Source organism: Tasmannia lanceolata, unplaced genomic scaffold (genome assembly GCF_043159265.1).
Source record: "Tasmannia lanceolata isolate RefF3 unplaced genomic scaffold, GAP_Taslan_0.1 ptg000006l, whole genome shotgun sequence".
Lineage (NCBI taxonomy): Eukaryota > Viridiplantae > Streptophyta > Magnoliopsida > Canellales > Winteraceae > Tasmannia > Tasmannia lanceolata.
In genome coordinates this window covers 8,092,766-8,119,568 of record NW_027518683.1, presented here as the reverse complement: position 1 = coordinate 8,119,568, position 26,803 = coordinate 8,092,766, and the positions used below count along the sequence as shown (strand labels likewise).

The following is a 26,803-nucleotide window of genomic DNA, read 5'->3' as shown; positions in this document are numbered from 1 at the left end:
ATATCCATTTATACCCTTGGTCTGGTGCGAGGAGAGCACGGCACTGGTTTGTGAAAGAAAACCAATGACAAGTTTTATTCACGTTTTTGCCGCACAGCATCCAATCATATTACACCACGTCAGCTTGTAATCCACCTGTCAACACTTAGTTCGTCCGAACACATTCCGCAACGTGGCAGCCCCTCAAAAATTTTGAACACTAGAAAGAGTAAAAATAGAGAGAGATCAGAAGAAGATCAGAGGAAAAAAAAACTGGCAAAAAACAGTGAACAAATTTTAGAAACCCTAATCTTCTCCGTCTGTCCGAAAAAGCCTCGTTCTGATCTTCGCTCTGGAGAGTGAGGGAAGGAGAATCGTGGCTCCTTCAGGGCCACAGGGCCTATCTCGTAGAAAGCAACAACAACAAAGCCAACAACAATCGTCTTCTTTTTCTTCTTCCCCATCTCTCCAAACCCTAAGTGGCCGAACTCGAATCGTCTACAGAGAATCTGAACCTCCAGATTTTCCCTTCTGGCAACAGACCTGGTTCCACCTCCTTCTCCTCTTCATGGCGATCTCCCTCTTCGCTCTCGCACTCTTTCTCTACCTCGGCCTTGATCTCGAACAAACCTCTCCTTTCCCTGTTTCCGCTGCTCCCGAGGGCATCGAGGTATTACTCTCTCTCTCTCTCTCTCTCTCTCTCTCTCTCTCTCTCTCTATATATATATATATATATATATATATATATATATATATATATCCTAGGGTTTTTTTTTTTTGAAAAGGTGAAAATTTATTGATAAGATTCTATATCCTAGGGTTTTTATTCAAATTTTGGGGAATCGAAGCTACAGATCTCAATCCTCTTCTTTCTCTTTCTCTCTCTCGCTTTCTGTTTTTCTATATCCTAGGGTTTCGATTTAAATTTTGCGGAATCGAAGATAGAGATCTCAATCTTTTTTTTTTTCGTGCAGATCACGTACGGGACTGTCCTTAAATTGATGCACGAGAGGACGAAATTTCGGCTTCATTCGCACGATGTGCCCTACGGATCTGGAAGCGGCCAGCAGTCCGTTACTGGTTTCCCCAACGTTGACGATTCCAATAGTTATTGGGTTAGTTTCTAGTATTAGTTTTTTTTTTTTTTTTTTTTTTTTTTTTTTTTGTATGGTTGAATTTCAGTGTTTTGTTGTTGTAATTTTGGATAGTTTTGTTTTCCCGAATCACGCTGGGCCTTATGAGGAGCCGAAACAACGCCTATTACAATTCGCCTGTAATGTGGTTTATGTCGTATATATTTCTGTGCCTAATGTCTTTTCGTCTACAAATAATTCGAGTTTTTCTTGGATCTTTTTATTAATAGGATAGAATGGGCGAGGAGTAATTGTGTCTTATGAAAATATAATATCCTTTCGCCTGCAAATAATTCCAGTTTTTCTGTTTATTGATAGGATAGAATGTGGGAAGAGTAATTTTATCTTATGAAAATACAACATTCTCAGACAGATCATTTTCAGGATTACTTGTGTTTTTATTTACGCGATTGGTATCATCTGTGGATGAAACCACATGTACATGCATTTTAGTTTTTCCTTTTTTTTTCTCTTCATATTGTAGCTCATGGGAGTTCATGGATCTGTTAATGTCTCTTGGTTAAATTTGGTTCTAATGTCTGGTTTTGATTTGATATGGAACTCTGCAGATTGTGAGGCCTCAACCAGATATGTCTGTCAAACAAGGTGATACCATTAAATCTGGAACTATTATCCGACTGCAGCACATGAGAACTAGAAAATGGCTACACAGCCATCTGCATGCATCCCCAATATCTGGTAACCTGGAGGTCAGTAAGGTTTTCACCATTTTGAGTGCAATTAGGTAGATGCTAATTGATATATACGGTATCACCCAAACTCACAGGCTGCAAAAATAGTATGTAGCAGAATTTTGTGCACTTTAAAACATGTATACAACTGTAAATTTTCGTGGATTCAAGATCCTATAATAGACTTTGTAGTGATGAATAATGACTGAAAATTAATCACAGCCACTAACCTTTTGTGTAGAAAAAGGTAAATCCATGCGTAGAAATTAGATGCAAAGACCTGTCCTATGTTGATTACAGCCATATGTTGGTTCTTTAATGCTTTGTAGAGATCCAGTAGCAAGGGGTCTTCAAGCCTAGAAGTCTCTTCTTCAAAACCCCACAATAGGAAAAAAACAGCAGAGCTGTACAAGAACAAAGAAAAGAACTCCAACACCCTTTATTCTCATCCACCTTTAAAAAAAGCCCTAAAGTGGGCTTTACAATAATATATATGTATATACATACTCGTTTCACATTGACTCCCTTGTTAAAACCCTATCCCACAAAATAACACTTAAGCATAAGGAAAATACTTAAACATGATGAAGTGGGCTGTTGCCATTCGGGAAAAAAATGAAGTGGGAAGTCTACCTATGGCTTATACCTTAAAAGACACTAAAACATAACATGTGAGCACTATCAACTCAACTAATAAACATAAAAGAAGTGGGCCTTATCACTTAATTAAACCCTTAAGTAAACTTTTATTTTAAAATAAAAAAGTCACCTTATTGAAATAAGGTGTTAGCCCCAATTTTATGGGTTAGATTTCTCTCATCTTGCATTGTTTCCATCCCTTCTATTCTCATGTTGTGGCTCTTCCCTTGGATCTTGCGCAATTTTTCTTCCTCTTCGCATGTATATCTTCACTACCTTTGGATGTTCCATCCTCTGTTCATGTCGCTCTACTTCCTCCTCAACTTCAATGTTAGATTGCACTTCATCAGTCATGCCTCTTGAAAACAACTCGCCCTTGAGTTCTTACTTTCGTACTCCTCAGAATAAGGAAAGAGGTGTCTAATATTGAATGTGTTTGTAGATCGGTAGGCAGCTGTCAATTTCACGAATCAAGATCACAAAACTTGGAAACAAATTATAAAGAAAATTGTAATTAATGAAAAGTGGTACGACTTTATGTAATCCTATGATTAACGAGCACTATGGTGAAGACGAGGGCTTTCGCAGCGCGATTCTTGTTCCTCAGTGTTTGAAGATGTGTGTACTTCACTCCGAGCTTCACACTTTATCGACTGTGAAGATGCGTGAATTTCCTCCGTTGAAGGGCCTTTTGTGTGGTGGCTTGATCTTCGTAGAAGATTTTTTTCAGTACTTGATTGCTTTCTTGAATGGAAAGCTTTTCTTCTCTTGATGTGGCTTTCTCTTTATATCTTTCTTGTCTTTATTATCTTCTTGCTTCTTTTTCCTTCTTCCTCTTTGCTCTATCCTTCTCTTAGAAAAGAGAGGAAAGTGCATTTATATACTCCATGCAACAGTTGTCCCCAACCACTTTCATAGTGGTGTAAGTGGTTGTGGGTACCACTACCCCCTTTTGTGTTTATTGGTGGTGAGTTGTACTTGAATTGGTGGCTTTTGTGGGTTGCCTCTTAATGGGCCTCCCATTTGGGCCCAAGTGGAACCATTTGCATGTAAAGCCCTTTTTATGGGTATATGCTCCACTTAAGAAAATTGGGTTAATATTGTCATTTAGCGTTGACAAATATTTTTTTATGTCCACAAATGCCCCCAAAGGATGCAATGCTTTTTTGTTTTGCATCCTTATTTTCGTTGTTGATGGATGTACGGGTGGGAGCATTACCATTCCGGGGCACTGCAGGTGTATGGGTGACGGTTCTTAACCTTGAGTGGTGTGCTTTTGGTAGTGATTTAGCGCCCTATTGAACTAATGTACAGGCCATGGACCCCCAAAGGGTGAGGATAGGCATTGGACTCCCTACGAGGCAGGGCCGGTTGTGAACACCTTAAGGTTGTGGATTCTCTACGGATCAGGCCTTGGAGACCCCACGAGGCAGGCTGTGAACTCTCCATGTAGCAATAGGTCGTGGACTCCCCACGGGGCATGCTGTGGACTCTCCACGGGGTCGGTCTGGTCGTGGACTCTCCTTAAGACAGGATGTAGGCTCTCCACGGGGGAAGGGTCGGCCATGGACACTCCACGAAGTAGGTTGAGGACTACTCACGAGGCAGGCTGTGGACTCTCCACGGTGATGAGAATGAACATCCCACGTGGTGGGTTGTCGACTCTCCATGGGGCAAGGCTGGCCGTGGACACTCCATGAGGTAGGTTATGGACTCCCCACGAGACAAGCTGTTGACTCTCCATGGGGGAGGACTAGTCGTGGAGCCCCCATGGAGTCGGTTGTGGCCTCCCCTCGAGACATGATGTAGACTCTCCACGGGGAAGGGTCGTTTACTCTCTACGGAAGAGGGCTGGACATGGATACTCCACGAAGTAGGTTGTGAACTCCCCACGAGGCAGTTTATTAACTCTCCACGGTGATGGGTGTGGACTCCCCACGGGTGAAGAAACAAGTTGTGAACTCCCCACGAGGCGGGCTATTGTCTCTCCACGAGAGATGGCTACCTGTGGATACGCCATGAAGTAGGCTTTGGAGACTCCCCACAGGATCAGTCGTGGACCACCCACACTCCTTTTCTTCTTTCTTTCTATCTCTCTTTTTTTAGCTTGTTGGGAAGCCAACAATGCTTGACACTTAGGTTAGCAAGTGTTCGTGTTTTCGACCACCAGGCTCTTACTTTTTCCACCACCGTTTTCCTCAGGCTGACAGTGCCTTCAGTATCTCGGAGTCATTGAAACATACAACAAAGCATATTAAATTGCTTGATTTCCTCGTCCGAAGTGTGCCAGCACAAAATTCTGCAATCCCCGACCGAAGTGTGCTTGCCCGAAATCCTGGAGTACCCAATTTTGATGGATGACCTCTCGTATCAGCTAGGGTTCTCGTTGTCTTTCCTACTGCTATGACGCTTCTCGGCTAGTGGGATTCTTCTTGTTTTATTATGGTAAACGTTTCCGGAGTCAAGGCTTAGTAACAGCTGAGGGCAGATCGAGTGTGTATCAAACTAGGTGTCTACACACTTGACGTGGAAGGTACGCTCCTTCGTTGATTTGAGCAAGTTTGGGTACATGACACATCCGTGCCCGTCCAGGTATGCTCAATGCGTATGCTCGGAGCGATCCGTGCCGCAAAATCGGGAGAGATTCCAACATTCATTCTCGGCATGGAGGAAGGGTTGGCTTCAGAAGTACTTGAAAATCGAAATAACGGATGAGACCGTGGTTTTCTTGGATGTTATGCTACTAGTCTTGGAAAACCGCATCTCCGACGATGAAGACGTAGTACGTGGCCGGAGATTCGGCTCAGAAAAATCGGATCCGCAATCAGGCGAGTGAGAGTTACATGCGATGGAGAGGGATTTCTTCAAAGTTGGGTTGAAAAATCTGACGAGAGGCATTAGTTCGCTATTTTCCGGCGCTCCTTCTAGCCACTAGCAGAATATTTCTTTAGGTAACATGAGTAGTAACTTTGCGTCGCCATGTTTGAAACGAAGGTCATAGTCTCACTCCCACAAAGAAAGGAGAAAGAAGAGGCTTTCGTATGGAAGAGGAACCCCAAAACAATGGGAGTCCCACCAAGCCTATATTTTTAGGTCACAGGTTCTTTTCGTTAAGAACACCCAATGCGACCTATAAAAAAGAAAAAAGAAAAAAAAAGAACACCCAATGCAGCAACCACCCCATCTGCAATTCTTTAATAACAAATCATCCAATACTAGGATTAATTAGTAGTTTTGTTTTGAATGGCATGATTAATTAGTATTTAGTAGTGTGAACATAAGAAACAGAGGCAGGAGAAGGAATAAAAGAAAAGTACTCAGTTGGATTTGGAGGTAGGCCACATCTCAATTTCTTTGATATACTGTATTTATAGTTTAGAGGAAGAGACACTTGTGTTTCTGGGTATTCAAGGGATTAGAAAAGGCGTAAGGAGTTACAGGAGAGAGAGAGAGAGAGAGAGAGAGAGAGAGAGAGAGAGAGAGAGACGTGGTGATTAGAGGGTGAGTGAGAGAGATAAGCATGATAAAGACATGAGAAAAAGGGCAGTGAGGGATGATTTGCGCCTCATGTGGTAAAGGTTTCATCACACATGTCTGAACCAATGACGAAGTAGGCTTATCTGAGCTCTTTTAAGTATTTTTTCGGTCACCTTTTTACTTTACTTTAAAAAAAAAAAAGGAGATTAGGAGAGAGAGAGAGAGAGAGAGAGATGTGAACTCGCACGGTTCTTGGGTTACACAGTGTTGATGTGCTTTTTAGGATGACTTTGGGTGTTGTTTGGGAGGCACCATGAGTGTATGGTGCTTTTGTCCTAAAATAGCGGGTAGAGTATGTAATAGCAGATGAAATTAAACCATTATAGACGGTTGTCTTGTTTATGTGATAGTTTCTAAGTGTGTAGCTGTGCTTATTCTAGTACTTCTTGAAGTTTCATCATTAAATTCTATCATTTGCATGTGTTTCCATATGTTTTCATGATTTTATGTGATGTCTGCTGAAATATCCAACCGAAACCGAAATGTTTCCATTTCCATGGTGGTCGAAACTGAACCTGAAATTTAAAACCTTAGTTTTGGGTTGATGATGATTGTGAGAACATGATGACGAGATGGGATGTCGAAATTTAAAACCTTAGTTTTGGGTTGATGATGATTGCGAGAGCATGATGACGAGATGGGATGTCACCGGGCTGAAAATCTTGTGGTGAATGATATGTATGTGATGGTGGAGATGTAGTGGATTGAATTGGGGTTGGGCCTGTAGCTCAATGTTTGAGGCATTGTTTCTCAATCTTGATGTCTCAGGTTCGATCCCAGCTTACCAATTAAAAAAATGTAGTGGATTGAATGGTGGGTGGAGAAAACGAAGGATTGGCAGATGGAAAATACGTACTACTTCAGGCTCTTTTGTCGACTAGACTATAGTCGCCATCATGCTCATCGTAGGTAGGCTTACCATGGTAGAAAATGTGTTTGAAATGGCCAATGTCAAGGATAGCCTCCAACTGTCCATGCACTGTGCTCCAATATCTTGAATCAAATCTCGTTGTTGATGATCCATGATGATGAAAAGATACACGGATTACCTTATTGTTTAGAAGAATTTGATGGCTCTAAACAAGCACACCAATATTCAACCTCCAAAGATGAACCGGTGCTCTGTTACCACTTAACACAGAGAAAATTGCTATGATACCAGATGATGTAGATGAAAATCGCCGATATGATGTAACTCCTACGACAGATGGATGATTACTTTGACCAGAGAATCGAAGCTAAGTTTCTATAGATTGGAACTTAGGAAGGTAGGTTTTGATTCCGGTTCAGGCGATACAATAAACTCTAGTTTCCTGGGTCGTACAGAGTTGCACAACCAGACTTTAATCCGGATTTTGAGGTCCATATGGTCATCGAATAGGAAAATTTATAGAAGCAAGAATCGTCGGTCTGGAGTAGATCTTTCCAAGGCACCAAAGAGACCATTAATCCAACTTGGTTAGGCTTTCAAAGGGGAAAGCCATGTCTGCTCTGCTTCTTCCTTCGAGTTGACAAATGTGAACCTCCCTTTGATAGAGAGTTCACCGCTTTATAGTCACGAAAGAGCAGACCGTATGTTTATAGTTGTGCCTACTTTTATGGAATAAGAGTTTGTTTAATGTCAAAGAAGCATTCTTAACACATCTGAACGTGATTGCATGGGCCTCAGGCAACTGTGCTGGACTGTATAGACTGGCAGCGATTGTTGATGAGATCAGGGATTTGGTTCGGATATTACGACCCACCATATCTCATATGCGTAGATCGGAAAATACTGCTGTAGATGATTTGGCTAAGAATGGTGTAGATGACGGAGATCTCTATATCGTTCGACAACACCGTATTAGCTTTAAAATAATTTTCTGTATTGTGATATTTGCTGTTTCTCTGGGCGTGGGTGGATGCTATTTGTAACCCCATGGGGGGACATCTTGTCCCTCTCCTATTTGTACTTTAGCATCCTATGGAATAAAATGTCATCTTTCAAAAAAAAAAAAAAAACTAAATCAAGGGTAAGGATCCGTGCTCTCTTCTATAGATACACTAACTCTATCCCTTCCAGCTATAGAATGTGGGAAGGGAAGTGACATCTACTGATTGATTTGATATTAGATGAGTGTCGGGGCTATGATCGTTTTGGGGTTCAGCTAATATCAAAGCCCCATGCGCTTCATACAAGAAATTGGGTGATGCTGAAAATAACTATTTCTTCAAGCAGCCTAGCAAATTAGGTCACGTATTCTATGACATGTCGTTCCGCCATGTACATGTTTTCGGTCTGAGATTTTGATGCTCCTGCTCGTGCCCAGAGAGAGAATGGGCACAACCTCCCCTCTCTGTTCCACTGGCCAAAACAGGCCACCCTTTCTAAGTTTTGGGCTTGGGTCAGATAGGACCAGACCAATCGGCTGGATCTGTGGAATCTGAATGGATCCAATCGAATCTAACGGTAGCTTCAGGTTCAGGTTCAGGTTCAGGTTCCGTACCGCGGCGGGTGTGCAACTATCACTATTCTGTTTCAAGTTAAACGATTGCCTTGCCATCATCACTCATTTGGTTTTGTAATATTGTGTAGGCTTGCTATCGTTGTTCTGTTTCTAGTTAAATGATTGCCTTGCCATCATTCCCTCACTGTGTTCTGTGATAGTATGATTGAGAATATTTACATATTGGTTAGTTATGCTGAATCCCTTATTATGGATATAACTTTCTAAACGCTACCATTATTTCATTAGGAGACTCAAATTTAATCTATTCATATCAACATCATAAAGTCATTTCTCGCTCATATAAACATTTCACATTGATTGGTCAATTTGCCTATAATATGAGATTAGAATCTGCATGTTATTAGCGTAAAAACCTACATAGAACTTGCATTTCCTAGCAATGAATCTTGCTTGGTTCTACTACCCCCATATACCACAGTATATCTTATATCTTGGGTTTCTAGGTTTCAAACATATGTTTTCAGCCACCAATAGCATAAAACCTGCACTTAGAATACCGTCATCATGTCTATTTCAATCCTTCTCTAAACCATGCCTCCAATTTCCCCATTGGCTTAAAATTTCGTCCACATGGGGGCATCAAAACAACCTCAAACACTTTGTTGAATAGGGTATGGCCAAAATGTGTGTTTTTGAGCTGCATATTGGCATAATCAGATTTCACAGGTGCTTATAATCTGATAACAGATATTCTGTGTGCTGAACACAAAATCCGCTTTAGGAACAGACCTCAAATTTCCTTGGGAACTTATCCCAGTTCTTTTATGAAATAATAAAAAATCGTATATGACTTCATCGCAAACTGCTGGGGGAACTGATCCTTGATCACAGGTCAGTTTAGCAGCCAAAAATAACTTGCAGATATTAGTTTGTTTTGACAACTAAGAGGAACACATAAGATCGCACATCATAGCAAATGCACAGATTGGTTTGGGCAGCAAGAACTGGGCTAGGAAGCACACTATCAAACAGCAGGAAGCCATGAGAGCTTAAATCATGGATCCGCCTTTTGGCAGCAACACAGATCAGTGGAGGTGACAAGAAGGAAACAAAAGAAAACAAAAAACAAATCAGGGGCACCTCACACATGTTCCAATCATCCCCCCAAGAAAAGCAGAAGAAAACGATATTGGAAAATAGGGAGTCTTGTCCTCTCTCCAAATTGGTTGAAGAAAAACATAAACTGGTGGACAACTGCCCTTGGTCTTCTACCCAGGGTTACAAGGCCTTCTAAAAAAGGAGAGAAAAAACCAAATCCTAATACAACTCTACTTACAACCGAATTAAAATCCTAAACTATCTCGATGCCTTTAGCACTCTCCTAATGGTGTAAGAATCTAGAAAATCTAATTTTATCTAGTTGGCATCGTTTTAGGAAATTCAAAATTGAAACTTGCCGATCCACCTGGATCAGCTTTAAAGATCTTAACCAATTGGAAACTTGCTCTTTTTTGTCTACCTAGTCAAACTCCCTTCAAGTAAGCTGTAATTGGAGTGAACTAGAAATCTTGATAAATCTGTTCCGTGGAATTATGGAAACAACTGTATGCACCTCTGCCATGGTCTTAGTGTAGGACATTGTAGTACAGCAGTCGCCTTCTTGTCATCAACTCGAATCCCATCTTTTAGTACGAAATAGTTGTCTTAGGTATAGAAATGATATCTCCATTCCCTTGTTTGATAATGACCCTCTTCTGTGTAGTTTTTTTTTTTTTTTTTTTTGAATAAAATATCACTATATTCAATGAATAAATAAGAAATTACAGGTTCACAACTTCACATCAATGGGGAGAGTAGCCCCATAGTAAAAATATAATGACCCTCCTCTATGTATTGTTATTTATATACATATTATATGTATTTATATATTTATATGTTTTTATATTCACACACACACACACACACACTTGATTTCCCATTGTGGTTTGAGGGACTAAATTTGGTCCATGTAGGTGAGCTGCTTTGGAGGGGATGGTAACTCTGATACTGGGGACTTTTGGAGGTGACTGACTTATTATTCATACCGCAAAGCTTCTTTAACATCCATTTGGTATAATTTATATGACTCGTGCTCTCTTCTATGGCCAATTTCTACAGGCTTGAGATTGAGGGTAGCGGGAAACCATGGAGGCAAGATCAAAGGGTAAGATTGCTACATGTTGACACGGGTGGTTACCTACATAGTCATGACAAGAAATACACTCGGATAGCTGGAGGCCAGCAAGAGGTAATGAATACTCGCAGGGTAATGTTTTTTGTGCTTCAGATTGAGGTGCTCCTTGTTTTCCCTGACTAATTCATGGTTTACTATGTACGTTTTGATACTCTTTATAGGTCTGTGGTGTTCGTGAGAAGCGACCTGATAATGTATGGCTGGCAGCTGAGGGGGTCTACCTTCCACCTAGTGGAAGCCAGTAGTTAGTCAACTTCGCAAAGGAAAAATACAAACGTGTAGAGAACATATTTCACAAAGGCGAGGCCTGATAATGTGTTGTAGGCAGCAGAGGTTGTGACCTTACGCTCCTTCAGAGGCAAATAAATTTCTAAGTTACCATGGTCAAGTAAGATTAGAGCTCTAACCCTTTATTTTTACATCAGAAACACTGGTTTTTTTTTCTACTGGGATTTAGCTATAATCCATCTCTTATCTGCTTGCCACCCTTGTGTGGTTTATAAAACTTCTCCATATAAATAAGAATGTATACCTTTGGATTACCTTGTCCACGTTCCCACTCGATTGGGGTCCATTGGTGAATCCTCTTGATTTCTGCCAACAGGAAAGGGTAGAACCCTGTATTCAGACTGTTAAAATGGGGACCTTTTGATCAGTTGCAATCTACATCTATATCTACCTCTTTCTAAATGCTAAGAGGGGTTTTCCTTTGGTTTGTCTGTTTCTCTTTCGTGGTGGACAGAAATGGTGTGTTATTTTGACTTAAAACTATAAGATTTTTCTGATGAATGACTTTGTCCTTGCTGATTGAGTGATGACACTTTTTGGATCATCTAATAATGTGTCGGAAACAAGAGCAGTTTTCAAAGCAAAAGTCCATTACGATGACTAGAATTGCTGCTAAATTTTGACTTTTAAGCATGTAGCCCATCCTCAGCTGGGCCCACGGAATAGACAGTCCTTGTTCAACTAATACAACTGCATGTTCACATTGGTTTTCAAACATAAGGATACGTTGCTATAAAACCTTGAATCCTTAACCAAAACCCTTTTTCATGGAACTTATCGGGAGGTCAGATTGACATCATGACACGGTTTTAGAATCTTGGATTTCCTCAAAATCGTAGTTGGGATGCGAGAGAAGGAGACCGACTGCTTCACTTCTCTTTAGAATATTGGAATTTAAGTAAGAAATCTAGGTTTTAAAAATCTCTCTCACATCTTGAGATTTCTAAAACCTGGAAACATGGGATGATCTCATGCTCTCTTGGTGACGGAAAGATCGAGAAAACAGAAAACGACGGTTGTTGGCCTTCTCTCATCTCCCAACTACAATTTGGAGGAAATCCAAGAATCTAAAATCCACATATCCAAACGGCCCCTACAAGTTTAACAAGGAATATTTGATTACCTAGTGTAAATGAGGTGCAAGGAATAAGGAGAGAAAAGGAGATTTGAGGGGTGGGGTTTACCAACCCTAATGCTCTCCTCACTTAAGGTCATCTCAAGTCTCTCTCCCACCAATACCTTTCTATCCGTCTCGTACCTCGTGTGAACAAATATTCCATGATTTTTTTCCATGGTTGCCAAACATGCCTTAGTGGAAAGCACTAATATAAGTAGTTAGACACACTAACACATACACAATTTAAAGAGAAAATTATAGAGTGCAAGAAAACAGAGAATACCTAATGGGCTCTCAGACTATAATCTACGCCCAATTATACAATTTTCTCCGTGCCTCCTACTCTCTTGCCACTAAATCCACAATAGGTTCTCTCTCTCAATCTCATAATTTTTCTCTCAATTTAATCTCACTACATACACCTATTATAGAGGTGCGAATCTGACCCATATTTTTCTAAGGAAAATTAAACCTTTAGACCCCTTTTCCAATGATCAAAATTTATTCGTTTATTGTCACCATAGATAGACCGTGCCTCAAAAATCCATTACGTTGTTGATCATAAATTATTCATATGGTGTAAAATGGATTATTCGAATGAGTGATGATAAGGAGACATGCTGCCTAACCGAGAGTGGAACCGAACAAATGGCTCCATGCCACATGAGTGTGAAGAGGCTATTTGCTTGGTTCCATTTCCAGTTACCATATCATTATTTTCCTCGCCCAGGAACATAAGCTATTCCTGGAGCTCATTCGTGCTTGGCCAACCAGTGGCAAGCGTTGTGCCAGCAATGATGGCACTCTCTCAGTGTTGTATCATCACAAAACTTTTCGCAGCGTTTGTAGGCACCGTCAGAAAACCTTCACCTAGTTTGATGGAGTCAGCGTGAATCGGGGACACGTCCTTATTCCATTGATAGGGGGAACTAGGCCTTCCTTTCGGGGGTATCGGAGTCGAGCCTTACTAATAGGAAAACCATCGATGTTGGAAGATAACTCTAGCAGAGCTATAAAGCTGTGGTTGGCAGAATGGTATGCAGTAGAAGTCAGAATGCGCTGATTGTCGAAGTACATGTGGCAGCTGTTTTCGAGATTGTGAAGTCATTGCTATTGTGGAACTGAGTTTCGTTGATTGCTCAGTGTCGACGAGGACGTCGACATTATCAGGTGACCAAATGTAACGGGGAAACATAACCTTCGCAGCATGCTCCGTGTCATGGGGACGCAATTGGCATTTCGGGCCATTAATATCATGGAAATTTTCAAGGGTACGTAGCTAACAGCTCTTTTGGTTGGCACTCCTGGTTGAGAGGGTTGGTAGGCCAAACTCCATAGGGGGAGTCGAACCCGTGACATGCTGACTCCTCTCCCGTTAAGTCTAACAGGTGTAGGCCGGAACCTTGCTGGTTTGCTTATGGGTTGTAAGAGAACTTGCTTGTGCATGTGACGCACACGGCAAGAAATCATACTACAACTAGTAGGCGTGCCCTAAGGGAGCTTTGGGTGCGGACTGCGAGCTATCCACAGGGATGCTCCAGTTTCTTTGGTCGAGGATGGGGGCAAAGACAGTGCATGTTGGGTTGGGTTCCAACATGCATTGCACATATGAACCGGTGCAGGAGGCTAGCTATATTGTTTGCCCTTCTGCACCGCCGTACGTCTTGTGGGCAGGCCAATCTCTAGATCTTCCATGAGTTCGTGCCGGGGCGACTTCGGTTGCCCTCGCGAGGTGTACACCTTGCAAATCAGTCCATGAGGCATCTTGCTTCTTGGATGGCCAAGTCCCAGCGCTTGGCAGATTGGTGCTTGGCATCGTCATGCCTCGTACTCGATGGACTTTGCATTGGACTCCAAGGCCTGATGTTAGAGGTACTCATGATGGAGGCTAATCATGAGTGTGGGTATCTAGAAGCGCATGTCAAGATCTGAGCCAAGTAGCCTGTTGAACAGCTTAGAGACTGTGTGCACATTTGAAGCATCGAGGGGTGTTGGCGTGTTAGGCCTTCAAAGCCTTGCACGATTGAAGGCTTGCCCTAGCATTCATGCATGTTGGGGCGCCACACAGGTTATTCCGCTACTCAATCATTAGGCCCGTGACAGTTGGGAGTATATGGGCATTTCAAACCATGATGTCGAGAAATATTTTTATCGAGTATATCTAGTACTCTTTTTACACTAGAAAGAGGTAGTCCGAGAAAGAAAAGGGGGCGAATATATAATTTCCCCTTTCACTGCCTAAGGAGAAAAGTAGGGATGAATGTGATAGTTTTGAGAAATTACGGATTTCGGGTACTTTTGAAAACAAGCATCAAACACGGATGATTCTTCAAAATCGAGTGGAAAAAAGACCCTGATACCCTTCTGACATGATCAGAGTCCTCGTATGTTGCCCTTCCTGAGAACGTCAATCATTATCTTTAAAATTTTTAAAGGATGAGAACGCGGGGATTGAAAATATCATCAAAAGCGTTAAAGTTTCCCACTTTTCACATCAAATAACGTACGTCTCTTTTGGCTTAGAACGACGATGTTATTGAACATTTTATTATTTCTCACGTCTCTTTTGACTTAGAACGCCACCGGATTCTTGAGTACGCCGCCGAAATATCAAGTATGCCACTAGATTCAAGAAATACCCATCGTTCAAAGATATCAAGTATGCCACCGGATTCTAGAGTACGCCGCCGGAATATCGAGTACGCTGCCAGATTTTCTGGGTTCAAACATGTGTTCCAAACGTATCGAGTACGCCGCCGAAAATAGGGTGTAAACGAAAATAATGGGTATGCCGGCGGAATCTAATACAAAGATGCGGTATTATTAGAAGACGCCACCATTCCATATTGATGTCCAAGTATCGTGGATCTGACCGTCTGCATATTGGCGACGGCCAAGATTTAAACTAACCCAAGGGACTCTGGGTTCAAAGAAAGATTTCAAATCCAAACCAAACCGGCTGTGTATAGAGGCGCCAGCGTTCCAAAAGGTTTTTCAACACGTGTCAAGCATCCATCCGTCTCTAGTTATTTCCAACGGCCAAGATAGAAACGAATCCAAGGTTATGTCGGTTCAAATACTACACATTCAGACGAACCAAAATAAGCCTTGTGAAGCGCACCATTTTAGTAGGCAGTAATGAAAAATGAGCTTTCTGTTGATGTTAGAAGGGTATCAGGGTCTTTTTTCTACCCGATTTTGTAGAATCACCCGTGTTTGATGTTTGTTTTCAAAAGTACTCAAAATTCACAATTTCTCGAAACGACTACACACATTCCGTACTTTTCTCATGCCTAAGCAAATGGTCCCCATCAATAGTTATGCTGCTATTATTTGCCCAGGAAAATTATGGGGGACAGTTAATTATTTCTAAGAGAGAAAAAAGAGGTGGAAAATGCACCACCTTGAATGCACGAGACGTAGCACAAAAATATCCACACGTCTTTGTCGTATGGCTGGGAGAGAGCGACGATACCAGGTGCCAATCATAGAACTACCACACCCCCCCCCCCCCCCCTCCCTCTCTTTCTCATACACACATCAACGGTCTCATTAAAAGAACAATTCAAATGACATTCTAGAAATGAGATTTTCAACTATGCTAAAGTGGATTAACAACTTCTCACCCTGTACTCAATCGTGCCCTCTCAAGTCTCTCTCCATCTCCCACTCAACCTACCCCTCTCTCACCACTTGGAGAAACTAATTTATCATGAACAAAGAAAATTCCTGATTGCCAAACATAGCCTTTAGGTAAACAATATTTTAGGTAAGACTTTCCAACAAAAAACCTTATAAGGTTTTAACCAGGTTAACAACGTTGGAAAAATCCCTTTTCATAAAAAAAATAAAAAATAAAAAAATAAAAGAATTCAGGAAAAATTCTTCATAGTCGCAAAATAAACCTATATGGGTGTTTGGATCTATGGAAAAAATTATACAATTTTTCCATGAAAAATAAAATTCTTTTGAAAAGAATTCCAAAGACTTGTAGAGTTTTAATTTTACTTTAAATAAGGGAAACATTTTTATATTGAGAAAAATATATGGAAAATGAGTTTAACAAATGCTGATTAATTTATTATACACAGAAGAAAAATAAATAAATAACAAAATTTTCTATTCATTAAAACAAATTCTTAGGGACTCTAAGATAATACCAAAATTGGTCCTTATTTGCAAATAGAACATTCGTCTCTTTGGAAGTCATTAATTATACCATCTGAAAGGAAAAAAAAAAAAATATATATATATATATATATATATATATATATATATATATATATATGTGTGTGTGTGTGTGTGTGTGTGTGTGTGTGTGTGTGTGGAAACTGTTGGTGCGCTTAAGCTCACCAAGCTTATGGTGCGTTTAAGCGCCCAATCACATGGGTCCCACATTTTCTGTGGTGATCCAAACCATTCATTTGCAAGGCCCTATCGTAGATAGGGGGTGTACCAAAAATTAGCTCCATAGGATCATCCTAACCCTCCATTTGTGGAGGACAAAAATGGGCAGATTTGTGGACAAACAAGGTCTGTCCATTTTGACCTCCACAAATGGATGGGTTAGGATGATTCTATGGAACTGATTTTTTGTACACCCCCCATCTATGTAAGGGCCTTTCAAATGAATGCTTTGGATCATCCTAACAAAGTGGGCCCCCATGTGATTGGGCTCTTAAGCGCACCATAAGCTTGGTGAACTTAAGCGCACCAACAGGTAAAGACATATGACAATGACGAAAGAACTACATTATATTACTCATGCAGGACACTTGTAAACATCTATCGATTGGAGGGCTAGGATCAACCTATGGAAATGATTTTACGGACACAACCGATTGATGTTGTGTTCCATCACATGGACGGTTTGGATCAACCTATAAAGCCACATAATTTCAATCTTATCCCCCTCTTTTATGCTTTTTTAATAAAAAATCTATAGGGTGATCTTAACCATCCGATTTAAGAGGAACAACATATTATGGAAACCTTTATAGATTGGAGGGCTAGGATCAGCCTATGGAAATGATTTTTGGGGCACAACTTATTTATGTTGTGTTCCATCACATGGACGGTTTGGATCAGCCTATGATGTGGTCCGTACAGTTCTTTGTCGGCCCGTGCATCACACGGGGTTTTTTACTAGTGTGTGTGTGTGTATATATATATATATAAGCCATTGTAACCATTATTTGCAAAGGAAGAAATTATCTCTTTAAACCAATGGGGGCACCCTTTCATCTTATTTATGCAAGTGCGACCTTGGGTTGAGCATTCCTCCGAGTGATTTGCTAGGGACCACTGCAGAACGCATTTAGCTGGGCGGCTGTTGCATGAGAGAGCAGCCACATAAGGAAAACACTTTGAAAACGGGATTCCGTTTGGAAAATAAAAAGGGACTGAAATGAACCTTGACTTCACTCGAGTCACTTAACCCTTTTAAATGTATATTTATTGCTTTCATGGGGATTTGAGTTCACTACATTTGTCTTTAGTCGGACGTGGCTAAAATGGTCGAAGCCCGTTTTTTCCCCTAAAACGGAATCCTACTACAAAGTACAAACTAGCACCGACCGCAATGGGTATGCAATTTATTATGATTGTGGAAGCAAACTGCACGAGACATTTATTAGGACGGGTAGCTGCTCTAATAAAAACTTGTCTTCAGTCCCAACGGGCTTTTTGTTGCACCCAAAGGACTAGGCCCACTTCAAGCTTCAAATAGATTTCCACCATAATACCAAATCACCCTCATAAATTTCCTCAACTACTATCTATTTGTAATAGCATATCTTGACAAGGATCACATACCCATATTTCAATTCTTAAAAGGGTATTGTCCCCACTCATGCAAAACCTACCTTGTCTAGAATTTATATGCCGTGTGCGTGTGAAGTCTATTGGTTTTCAAAAAGTACACTGGGGCCCACTTCATAAGATGGATTTCATTTTGTTGGGCCACAACGTTAATAGGTGGTACTCCAAAATAATCTCCATGGGATAATCCTAACCCTTTGATCTGTAGTAGGGGCCCACAGCATTATAGAAACATCTATAGATCGGAGGGTTAGATCATCCTATGGAGATTATTTTTGGAGTGAGCCTCGCTTACCGTATGAAGTGGGTCTCAATAAATGAATGATTCGATCATCCTATGAAGTGGGCCTCAATTAAATGAATGGTTCGATCATCCTATGAAGTTGGCCTCACTCACTGTATTTTTTATGGAAATATTTCCCTAACATAGAAAAGAAGATAAGTGACATTTACCAAAAATAAAATGAAAGCGAAAAGGAATTGATATTTCCACCCTCTTTCCAGTATATACACTCCTTTTTGTTTGTCTTTTCCCGAATATGGCAGTATTTCCAGTTTTCCCTGAAAATAATGAAGTCATTTTCAGCAAAAGACAAATAACAGGGGTGGAAATGCCCGAAAAGTTGGTGAGAGAAAAATGAAACGCATCCCACCTCCCATTAATTCCTCATTTACTTTACCTCTATTATTCCTTAACTACTAGAGAATCAAGCTAGCCAGCAATCGATTCTGACTGTATCAATTTTTGCAGGCAGTGGATTTAATCATTTATATGGTAAACCAAATCAAATAACATTTGTAATGAGAACAAAGTTGTTTTCTTGGAGAAAGCCGAAGAAGTTTACATATTAATCATCGAAGAAAAGTTTAATTCGTGTAAAGGGTTAGATACCAAATTTAAAGTTTCAATCCCTTCTTTTATGATTAGTAGCTCCTGATTTCCACATCTAGTCTAACGAAGGAGACACCCTCACTTCGAAAATATGAAAACGAACAAGACAGAAAGTGGGCTCCACTGTAACAGAGTGGGTCCCACCTTTTGGCTGATCCTGATCATTCATCTCATTGGCCCCACATTGGATCTCCGTTGGGTAACAAAGCACACTATTGGACAATCCAAGCAGTCCATCTGACATGCTTTTGGTTATATCTACGGTGGCCCAAAAATCAAATCAATCAAATAATCCCAATATCTAATAGAGATGCATTTTCGTTTGTCCAATGTGGATCGGTGCCAAAAAATTGATATCGACCGTCCATATTCAATGGCCAAAAGCTCATTTAATTTGATAATAGGATGGTCGGTGGGTTTGGTATGATATGTTTGGATCATTGGGACTTGGGAGATCCAATCAGGAAAATATCAGACTTGAAGTCAAGGTCAATAAACGGTGAGGCCCACCTGTAATAGTGGGCCTGCCTCATTGTATTTTATTACAGAGTGTTAGACACCTTAACCATTCGTCCAACGCCATAGGATGAGATTTTGGGCAGTGTCATCTATTAAAATACTGTTGCAATAGTATGAGAGCACCAATGGGTCCATCGACAATAGTACCTCCAGTTGTTAATATAGCTGTGCTATATATTTTTGTACAATGGGCCCACCTATTATTTGATTTTTGTTTGAGAATGCAATTAGAATCGTTGGGATAATCAAGACCGTTAAATTCTAGGCCACCTCCGTGGAGACTGTCTTGTATAATCAGGACCGGTAAGCTTGTAGGACTTCCTGAGGCAACCCTCGTGGTCTTGGTCTCATGCCATCAACTGTAGGTATTGGCATTTTGCCAGACTTACCGACGAAGACCAACCAACGACCCATCTGTGTCTGTTAGGAAGATAGGAAGAAGGCTAATAGCCACCAACTTCTTGGCATTATTCTTTTCCCCACCTTCTATTAGCTTTTAGGGTGAACCTGAGGTAGATGCGTCATTGTCGTTTCTTTTTTCGCTTTTGGATGATAAATGTCTCTCTGTGTTGTCTCCCTAAAATCAACCTCTTACTTTGACTGTATGCTGAGATTAATCTCACCAAAACATATGTCTTTTAATCTAAGACGTACTTCAAAAGTGAAAGGCTGATTTTTTGGGGAAGACCCATTTAGCGGTTAAACAATTTCCTATATTATTTGCCCTTACTTTTTTGGCCTTTTCTTCTACTTATTTAATACTTTATATGAATTAACGAAATGATATAAAAAAAAATTATAATTAAAAAAAATGAATAGTGATATAACCGAGTTGGGACCGAGAATGGAATCGAATAAACACATTGTGAATTGCTAGCATCCATCGCAAAAGGCATTAGTCACCTCGTTAATGGAGACAAAAGTTGTTGTCTCCATTAACAAGGTGGAAATTCCTTATGCGATGGGACCCTAGCAAATCCCTAACACGTTAGGAATCTTTCCTTCGATTTTTGGCTTTTTTTCCATGGCATGTGGAGATTTGGTAGGTTACACTCACAGCTCCACTCTCGGTCTCCATAGCAGCACTCTTAAACAAACTTATCACTTAAATTCAAAAAGTTTCTTAAAATATATGTCAGGTTCAATTTTTTGTAATTTAAGGATAGAGGTTTGTCACACGGGGAAAAATACTCAAATACCATTAACCCTTAACCCAAATAAAACTATTAAATTTTGACTCTCTCTCTCTCTCTCTTGCTTTTCTTTTTCCAACATTATTCTTCCTCTTCCATTTTTTTTCTTCCTCTTCCTCTTCCTCTTCTTGTTGAAGTCGAAGCTATGCTCTGTATGGTTGCCGGGTTTTTTTTTTGTTCCTGGGAATTATGTGGGAGAAAAAAATACCCTGGGAGATAGGTGGGAAAAAAAAGTCCTAGAAGTATCCTGGTAAAATAAAAATCCCATGTTTGGTTATTTGGGAGAAAAAAAATACCCTGGGAGATATGGTGGGAAAAAAAAAAAAAAACCTTTGTTTGGTTGCTTGAACTGTTGGGTAGAAAAAAATTCTTCTCAAGCTTATTTTTAGTTTCTGAGTTTATTTTTGTTTCTGGGGTTATCTTGGGATGGGATGAAAAGGCAATCAATTCAAAAGTGGGATTAAAAAATTCACCCCACAAGTAATCATTACAAGAGTGGGATTAAAAAAAAAAACTAGTCCTAAAAGGCAACCAAACATGGGATGGGACCAAAATTTAACTTACTCTCCCACATAACTCCGAGGAACAAAAAAAACCCGGCAACCAAACAGAGTGTTAATAGACCTGTAAAAACATGTCTCGTAATCCTGTTCTTCCTCTTCCTCTTCCTCCCCCCTCCCAGTGAATAAGAGTAGTCACTCCTCTTTGGTGAAAAAAAGTAGTCATAAATACACTAGAAGATAAGAGCAAGATAAAAAACAAGCGTGGTGAAGAAGAAGAACAAAACGCAAGATGTGGAGAAGAAAAACCAAGAAAAAATTGATTTGCCGCATTAAAAATATTGTTACCTTTCAAATTTTATATCACTCTTATTTCCACTTCACTGCTCATAAATGTCCTGAACAAATTCTGTAGGTATAAAAAAATTTACTGCTCTTAAACTTTTTTACTGCTCTTAAAAAAATTGAATAAGTTTTTTTTGACCAGTCTTACGAATTTGCACAATGAAGAAAAACTGGACATGAAAAAGAAGAAGAAAAATAGTAAAATTCTTAAAAGGAAGCAAAATGAAGATTGGAGAAAATGAAAGGCAAATGAGAAAAAAGTAGCAAAAAGAATGCAGGCATGAGAGAGAGAAGCCAAATTCAAAATATAATGTTAAATTGCTCATAAGGGTAGTTTTGTCATTTTTCCATTACGAAAACCTCCATGGCCAGTTGACAAAAAATTAAATATGACATATTTTAAGATTTTTTTTAAATTTAAGTGGTAAATTGTCCAATAATTACCCAAAGGAGCGGGATATATAGTCTAAGGTTTGCTCCCCAGTGACAAGCGTTCGAATCCCCCCTTGCTTACCCGATGCGCGTGGTTTCCGGGTGATTGCGCGCATCCGTAGGGAAATAGTCCAAAAAAAATATAGTCTAAAGTTCCACATATTTATTTGAATTCTTCTATTTTTTCGCTCTCCTCCCTGTGTGTAAGCAATGTCGATCTCCTTCAACCACAGCCCCAAGAGTGAAGACGTCAAGGGAGTAGCTCCCAGTAAATTAAAATACCATAGATATGGTGAATATTTACAAACATGAAATACACCGAAAACTGTGAAGGCTGGAAGAGATTGAAACTTCTGAGACAAGCAGAGAGACTTGCCCATAAATATATGTATATACCTGGCGAGAGTTGCAGAGAACAATTTTCAAACAGGGGAAAGAAGAAAAGACTCGACCTGTAATAACACAATCAAAGAAAAGGGGAGTACCTTTTAGTAAACTGTTACACAAGGATTAAAAAAGAAGACAATGCTAGAATGCCAAATAAAATAAAGTACTTAAAACAGGAATGCGACCTCATTGTATTCCAATAAGGCACCCTACATAGTGGAGCCCATCTATAGTTTTATAACTACATGTGGGCCACACCTTAGATTGTCAGTGGTAAAGAACAAGTGGGATGATTATAACTATGAACACCAAGAGCGAATCCGAGGAAACGCCTATACGCCACATGCATAAGGAGGGGTAGTTTTGGTATTTTAAGAAAAAGCAAAAAATTAAAAAAAGAAAAAGAAACTCCTACTAACTTAAGTAGGAGTCAATGTTACTGTTTTAAGAGGCTAATGCGGGTTCCACACTCAGAGAAATGTTCCCAATTGGTTTTCCATATCATCTATACTTTATAAAGGCTTTAGATAAAGGCAGGGTAGTTGTCAACCTGTTAAGAGGCTATTGCTGGTCCAATACTCAAGCTCACAAGTCATAATTAGGTTTCCATATCATTTATAGAAAAGAATTATGGTAAGGAAACCAGTATGGAAACAGACTGCCTGACTGAGAGCCAAAACCAATTACAAAGCTTTCACCCGATTACAGAGTGTAGGATACTTAAGGTCTACTAAAAAACTTTACACAGAAGACTGAATCCCAATGACAAAATTTTGGATCTACTTATATTGGAAAGACCATATTTTGATAATGTGACGAACTCACCTTGTTTTACAATTTTAACCAGCTGTAAAGGACTTACAATCTCCCAAAAAATATTCTCACCAGTCACCAGCCCATCATAAAAGTGTAAAACAAAGTGAGTCTTCCCATCATCAGAACATGGTAGCCTATTTTACTCTTCTTTTATGTTCAGGGTCCCCACTCTATGGACCATCAGAAATTAGGAATGTACAAAACATAAAATTGAAGAGTTAGATATAAAAACTAAACTAATTAAAGGTGAGAAACGAGGTTGAGTACTTAAAAGTTCACAGTCTACGCCTCTATTAATTATCTTCGTTGCATATGGGGGCTTGGATAAAACCAAAAAAATAAAGAGAGTTCTTTCACTCTCCTTTCCTCCCATCTCCGAAAATTCAAAGGACTCCGCACGAAGTCCCTACTATCGAGAACATAAGAGTATAAGCCACAGAAAACAAGATGCAGGAACGAATCTTGGGAAGATGACGGAAATTGTTCCTCAGATTTGCTGTCTTTTGAAAAAGATGACACTCCCATCCAAAGGCAGAACGATTCTTTACGCGAATGACCTTTTCTATTCAACAGCAAGTAATAATTATAACGGGACCCATTTTTTAGGAAATCGGAATGATTCACCTTCCTAGTGATAATAAAAAAGAATCTGTAATGGCTGGACACTATTCACAGTATGACGCTAAGGTGATGGACACTAGCCTTAGCTGTCAAAGTTTATTACAGTTCCCCCGGCCAACAATCTCTCGCAAGCCAATTAAAAAAGATAAGTTTGTGCAATTATTAAAACATGGTAGTGCCAAAATCAGTAGAGCCTTTTACTTTTGTGAAAATATGTGTCTGACTATATCACATTGGGGGATGTATGTTTCGGAAAACCAAGATCACCGACGACCATTCTTCGTTGTGGTTACAAGATTTTGAAGAATGCTGACTAAAATCAGTGACTTTGACAACACCAGAAAAAAAAAATGGAGAAGACAGAGAGAAACCATACCTTCCCTCAGCAGCACCTACATTCTTACAAGGGCAAGCTCTTGGACGTAGAACTCGCCGTGAGTGATTTGAAATGATCGGACGGTGCAAAATCCTGCGGCAAATTCGCTCTCTTGACGATCCTCCTCATGTTGTTCTGCAAGCTCTGCTGTACCAACTGCTTCACAGCCCTCCTCTCCGCACTCATCATCATGTCTTCTTCCTCCACCTCCCCCACACCCTCCTTCAAATCTCTTCTACCAATTGCAGAAGAAGAAGAAGAAGAACCACATATCGGCGCTGAAACAGGTAAACCTGAACCCCCACCGTAGTCCTCTGAAACCTGCTTCCCTTTATCGACTCTCAAACACTCCAATATCCTAGAAGCCCTCTTTTGAGCCAATGTGGTCCCTAACAGTGTTAATTCGAGCAATGCCGACACAAGCCCAGCTTCAATCATGGACTGCCGATGCCCGTAGGCCTTGTGCGCCATTACCATCAGAACGTAGGAAGCTTTCTCCTGGCAACTCGGCGAGTCGGTCCAGTTCAATACGTCGACCAGGATCGGGAATGCGTCACTGCAATTGCCTACGGCTCTACGCCCTCTGGATGTGGAAACCACGTTGCTGAGGATAGAGAGGACTCGTTCACTCACTTGCATGTCTCCAATGGTGCTGATGAGGAAGGGGATGAGACCGGATTCGAGTATTTGGGGAATGTTTGAAGGAGGGATGGAGAGATTGAAGAGAGCTCTGAGAGAATCCTGTCTCGCTTGAGAACTGCTTATGTTGTCTAAGTTTTGGAAGATTTTTGTAAGGAAGGGGATTGCGCCTGAGGCTCCGATGATCGGCTTATTCGAGTCGAGAGCGCTCAGGCCGAGGAAATTCGCAACGATTGCTTCGGAGAGTGCTGGAGATATGGTTGGAGATTCAATGAGCTTCAGCATCTTGTGGATTGCTCCTGCTTCTACAATGGCTGCTTTGTTTCTGTAAAAAAAAAATCAGAGGCTTTTAGACGTTTTAGATCTCAGAAAGGAAATAAATAAAAGAGGGATATGTGAAGTAAAATGTAGATAAAAGAGGAGAAAAATTAACGAGGATGATCTGAAAGATCAGAGAAATGACAGTAAAATGTTGGAAAAAAATATTTTAAAAAAAATAACTGATGACGAAATGCACAGAGCGTTTGTAGAAATGGCGCTAAAACGGCAGAGCAGATGAAAGTAAACGTTTCGGTCTGAGAATTGAAGATAAGATCCGAAATTTTTTATGTAACGGATGAAAATCAAACAGCCGAAACAGATCGGAATGAAGAAAAAAAAATATCGGCAATCTGAAAGCAGAATATGTTGAAGAAGCTTACATATCGTTCCCGATCGCTAGATTAAGAAGAGCATAGAGTGAAGCGATCTGAAAATCGAGCTCCAACGAGTCAAGCATGCCTACAAGAGGCGGAATCGCTCCGAGCATAGCGAGCATGACTCTTGCCTCCGAGTCTTCCTTACCAAGCCTCCTCACATCCATTGCAGCATCTCTCTGAGCTACTTCCTTCAACTGCAACAGCTTCACGACGCCAGAAAGCTCCTCAAAAACCTCCACCTTCCTCTTCATTTCCGCCTCTTCATCTTTGGAACCTTCCTCCCAGCCTTCCAAGTTCAAAAGCTCCGACAATCTCTCCGATCTACCATTCTTCTTCTTCAAATCCGACCCCTGCAACTTCTCCTTTTTCTCTTCCGGCGATCTAAAGCCGGAATCCATTTCCCGGCGGTACTGAGAGAATCCGCATCGCATTGCATCAATGATTTTCCGGCGGAATGCTGAGCCGGAGAACACTGGCCATAGGCGGAAATTTCCACCGCCAGCGCGGTTGAGAACCAGAGATCCGACGTCGTTCCGATGATATTTCGCCATTTTGACCGGTTTTCAGGCCGGCTACATTGCAGAGAGCAATGTGTAGAGAAATGGAAATGTCTTCTTCTTATTTATGGGGGAAGAAAGAAAAAGCTTCCGGAAGAAGCCTTTAAAAAAATAAAAAAAAATAAAAAAAAGGAGGAGCGTCTTGGGTGTGTGCAAAACCTCTGTTCTCCAGCTCATATACTTACTCGTTTCCCGAGGTGTCTTACTCTCTCTCTCTCTCCTTCCCATTTTTATAATTTTAGAAGCTTTGGGAGTAATGAAATTAAAAAATCTCATGACTCGCGGGAGTTATATTTTGGCGGTACGGTAAGTTTTTATAAATAGGGAGTAGGTTATGAAATGTGAAATTGTTTTGCGAGAAAATTACGGCAATACCATTTCACTACATGATTAATTACCAAATTCAAGTTTCTGGAACTTCCTTTTCTTCCTTAACTTTTCAATTACTTACACCATTGACCCACAAGGGATCGGATGATCCTGCCAGTGATGATGATCCATCAAGCCTCCTTACCGGTTCTCTACTAAACAAAGTTAAACCATCGTCTTCATCATTCTTAAGTCTTACCCCCTATTTTGATCATCATGAATCAATGTCTCAGAATGAAGTCTAGTCTTAGGACACTCACAGTAGTTGCACAGCCCTTTATAATAAATTCACCCCCTTGAAGGACAGTACACCCACTTATAATATTACAAAGATTCTGTAAATTTGTTTCATAAAAGCAAGTCACCCCCTCTACAAATATTACAAAGGTGGGAGTTAAATTTGAATACCCTTCTGTCGGTGCTACCACAGACATGATAATCTGACATTGTGTTAATTGAGATCCAGAACCTTCATTTGGTAGGCCCTACTGTGGAATTTGCTTTTAATTTTGATTTCAATAAAAAACGAGCAGGCAAAAGACTCAGATACTCAAAATTTAAATTGCAACTA

At 40.4% G+C, this 26,803-nt stretch overlaps 2 protein-coding genes and 1 non-coding gene across 3 annotated transcripts; 2 read left to right on the top strand and 1 right to left on the bottom strand.

The window, feature by feature from the left end:
• Positions 1-210: 210 nt before the first annotated feature.
• Positions 211-11,205, top strand: LOC143879529 (stromal cell-derived factor 2-like protein). The gene is made up of 6 exons (XM_077381961.1): positions 211-649; positions 954-1,094; positions 1,682-1,822; positions 10,443-10,492; positions 10,588-10,717; positions 10,825-11,205. Exons 1-6 carry the CDS (start codon positions 548-550, stop codon positions 10,906-10,908), a joined length of 648 nt encoding a protein of 215 aa, XP_077238076.1. The 5' UTR covers positions 211-547; the 3' UTR covers positions 10,909-11,205.
• Positions 5,985-6,071, top strand: LOC143880538 (small nucleolar RNA snoR114). Its single transcript, XR_013251758.1, has one exon. It is a non-coding gene; the product is annotated as a small nucleolar RNA snoR114 (small nucleolar RNA).
• Positions 11,206-22,011: 10,806 nt separating the features above from the next.
• LOC143879527 (U-box domain-containing protein 45-like) lies at positions 22,012-26,034 on the bottom strand. The gene is made up of 3 exons (XM_077381960.1): positions 25,310-26,034; positions 23,970-24,933; positions 22,012-22,221 (listed from the first exon to the last, which is right to left on the bottom strand). Exons 1-2 carry the CDS (start codon positions 25,855-25,857, stop codon positions 23,994-23,996), a joined length of 1,488 nt encoding a protein of 495 aa, XP_077238075.1. The 5' UTR covers positions 25,858-26,034; the 3' UTR covers positions 22,012-22,221; positions 23,970-23,993.
• Between the last annotated feature and the right edge of the window lie 769 nt (positions 26,035-26,803).

What these genes read in the sequence shown, in the direction of transcription:
- LOC143879529 (XM_077381961.1), top strand. Translation starts at nt 548, where the DNA reads ATGGCGATCTCCCTCTTCGCTCTCGCACTCTTTCTCTACCTCGGCCTT. An exon ending in ACGATTCCAATAGTTATTGG is followed by an intron (nt 1,095 to 1,681) that starts GTTAGTTTCTAG and finishes GGAACTCTGCAG; the next exon opens with ATTGTGAGGCCTCAACCAGA. An exon ending in GATACTGGGGACTTTTGGAG is followed by an intron (nt 10,493 to 10,587) that starts GTGACTGACTTA and finishes CAATTTCTACAG; the next exon opens with GCTTGAGATTGAGGGTAGCG.
- LOC143879527 (XM_077381960.1), bottom strand. Translation starts at nt 25,857, where the DNA reads ATGGCGAAATATCATCGGAACGACGTCGGATCTCTGGTTCTCAACCGC. An exon ending in CTAGCGATCGGGAACGATAT is followed by an intron (nt 24,934 to 25,309) that starts GTAAGCTTCTTC and finishes TTTTTTTTACAG; the next exon opens with AAACAAAGCAGCCATTGTAG.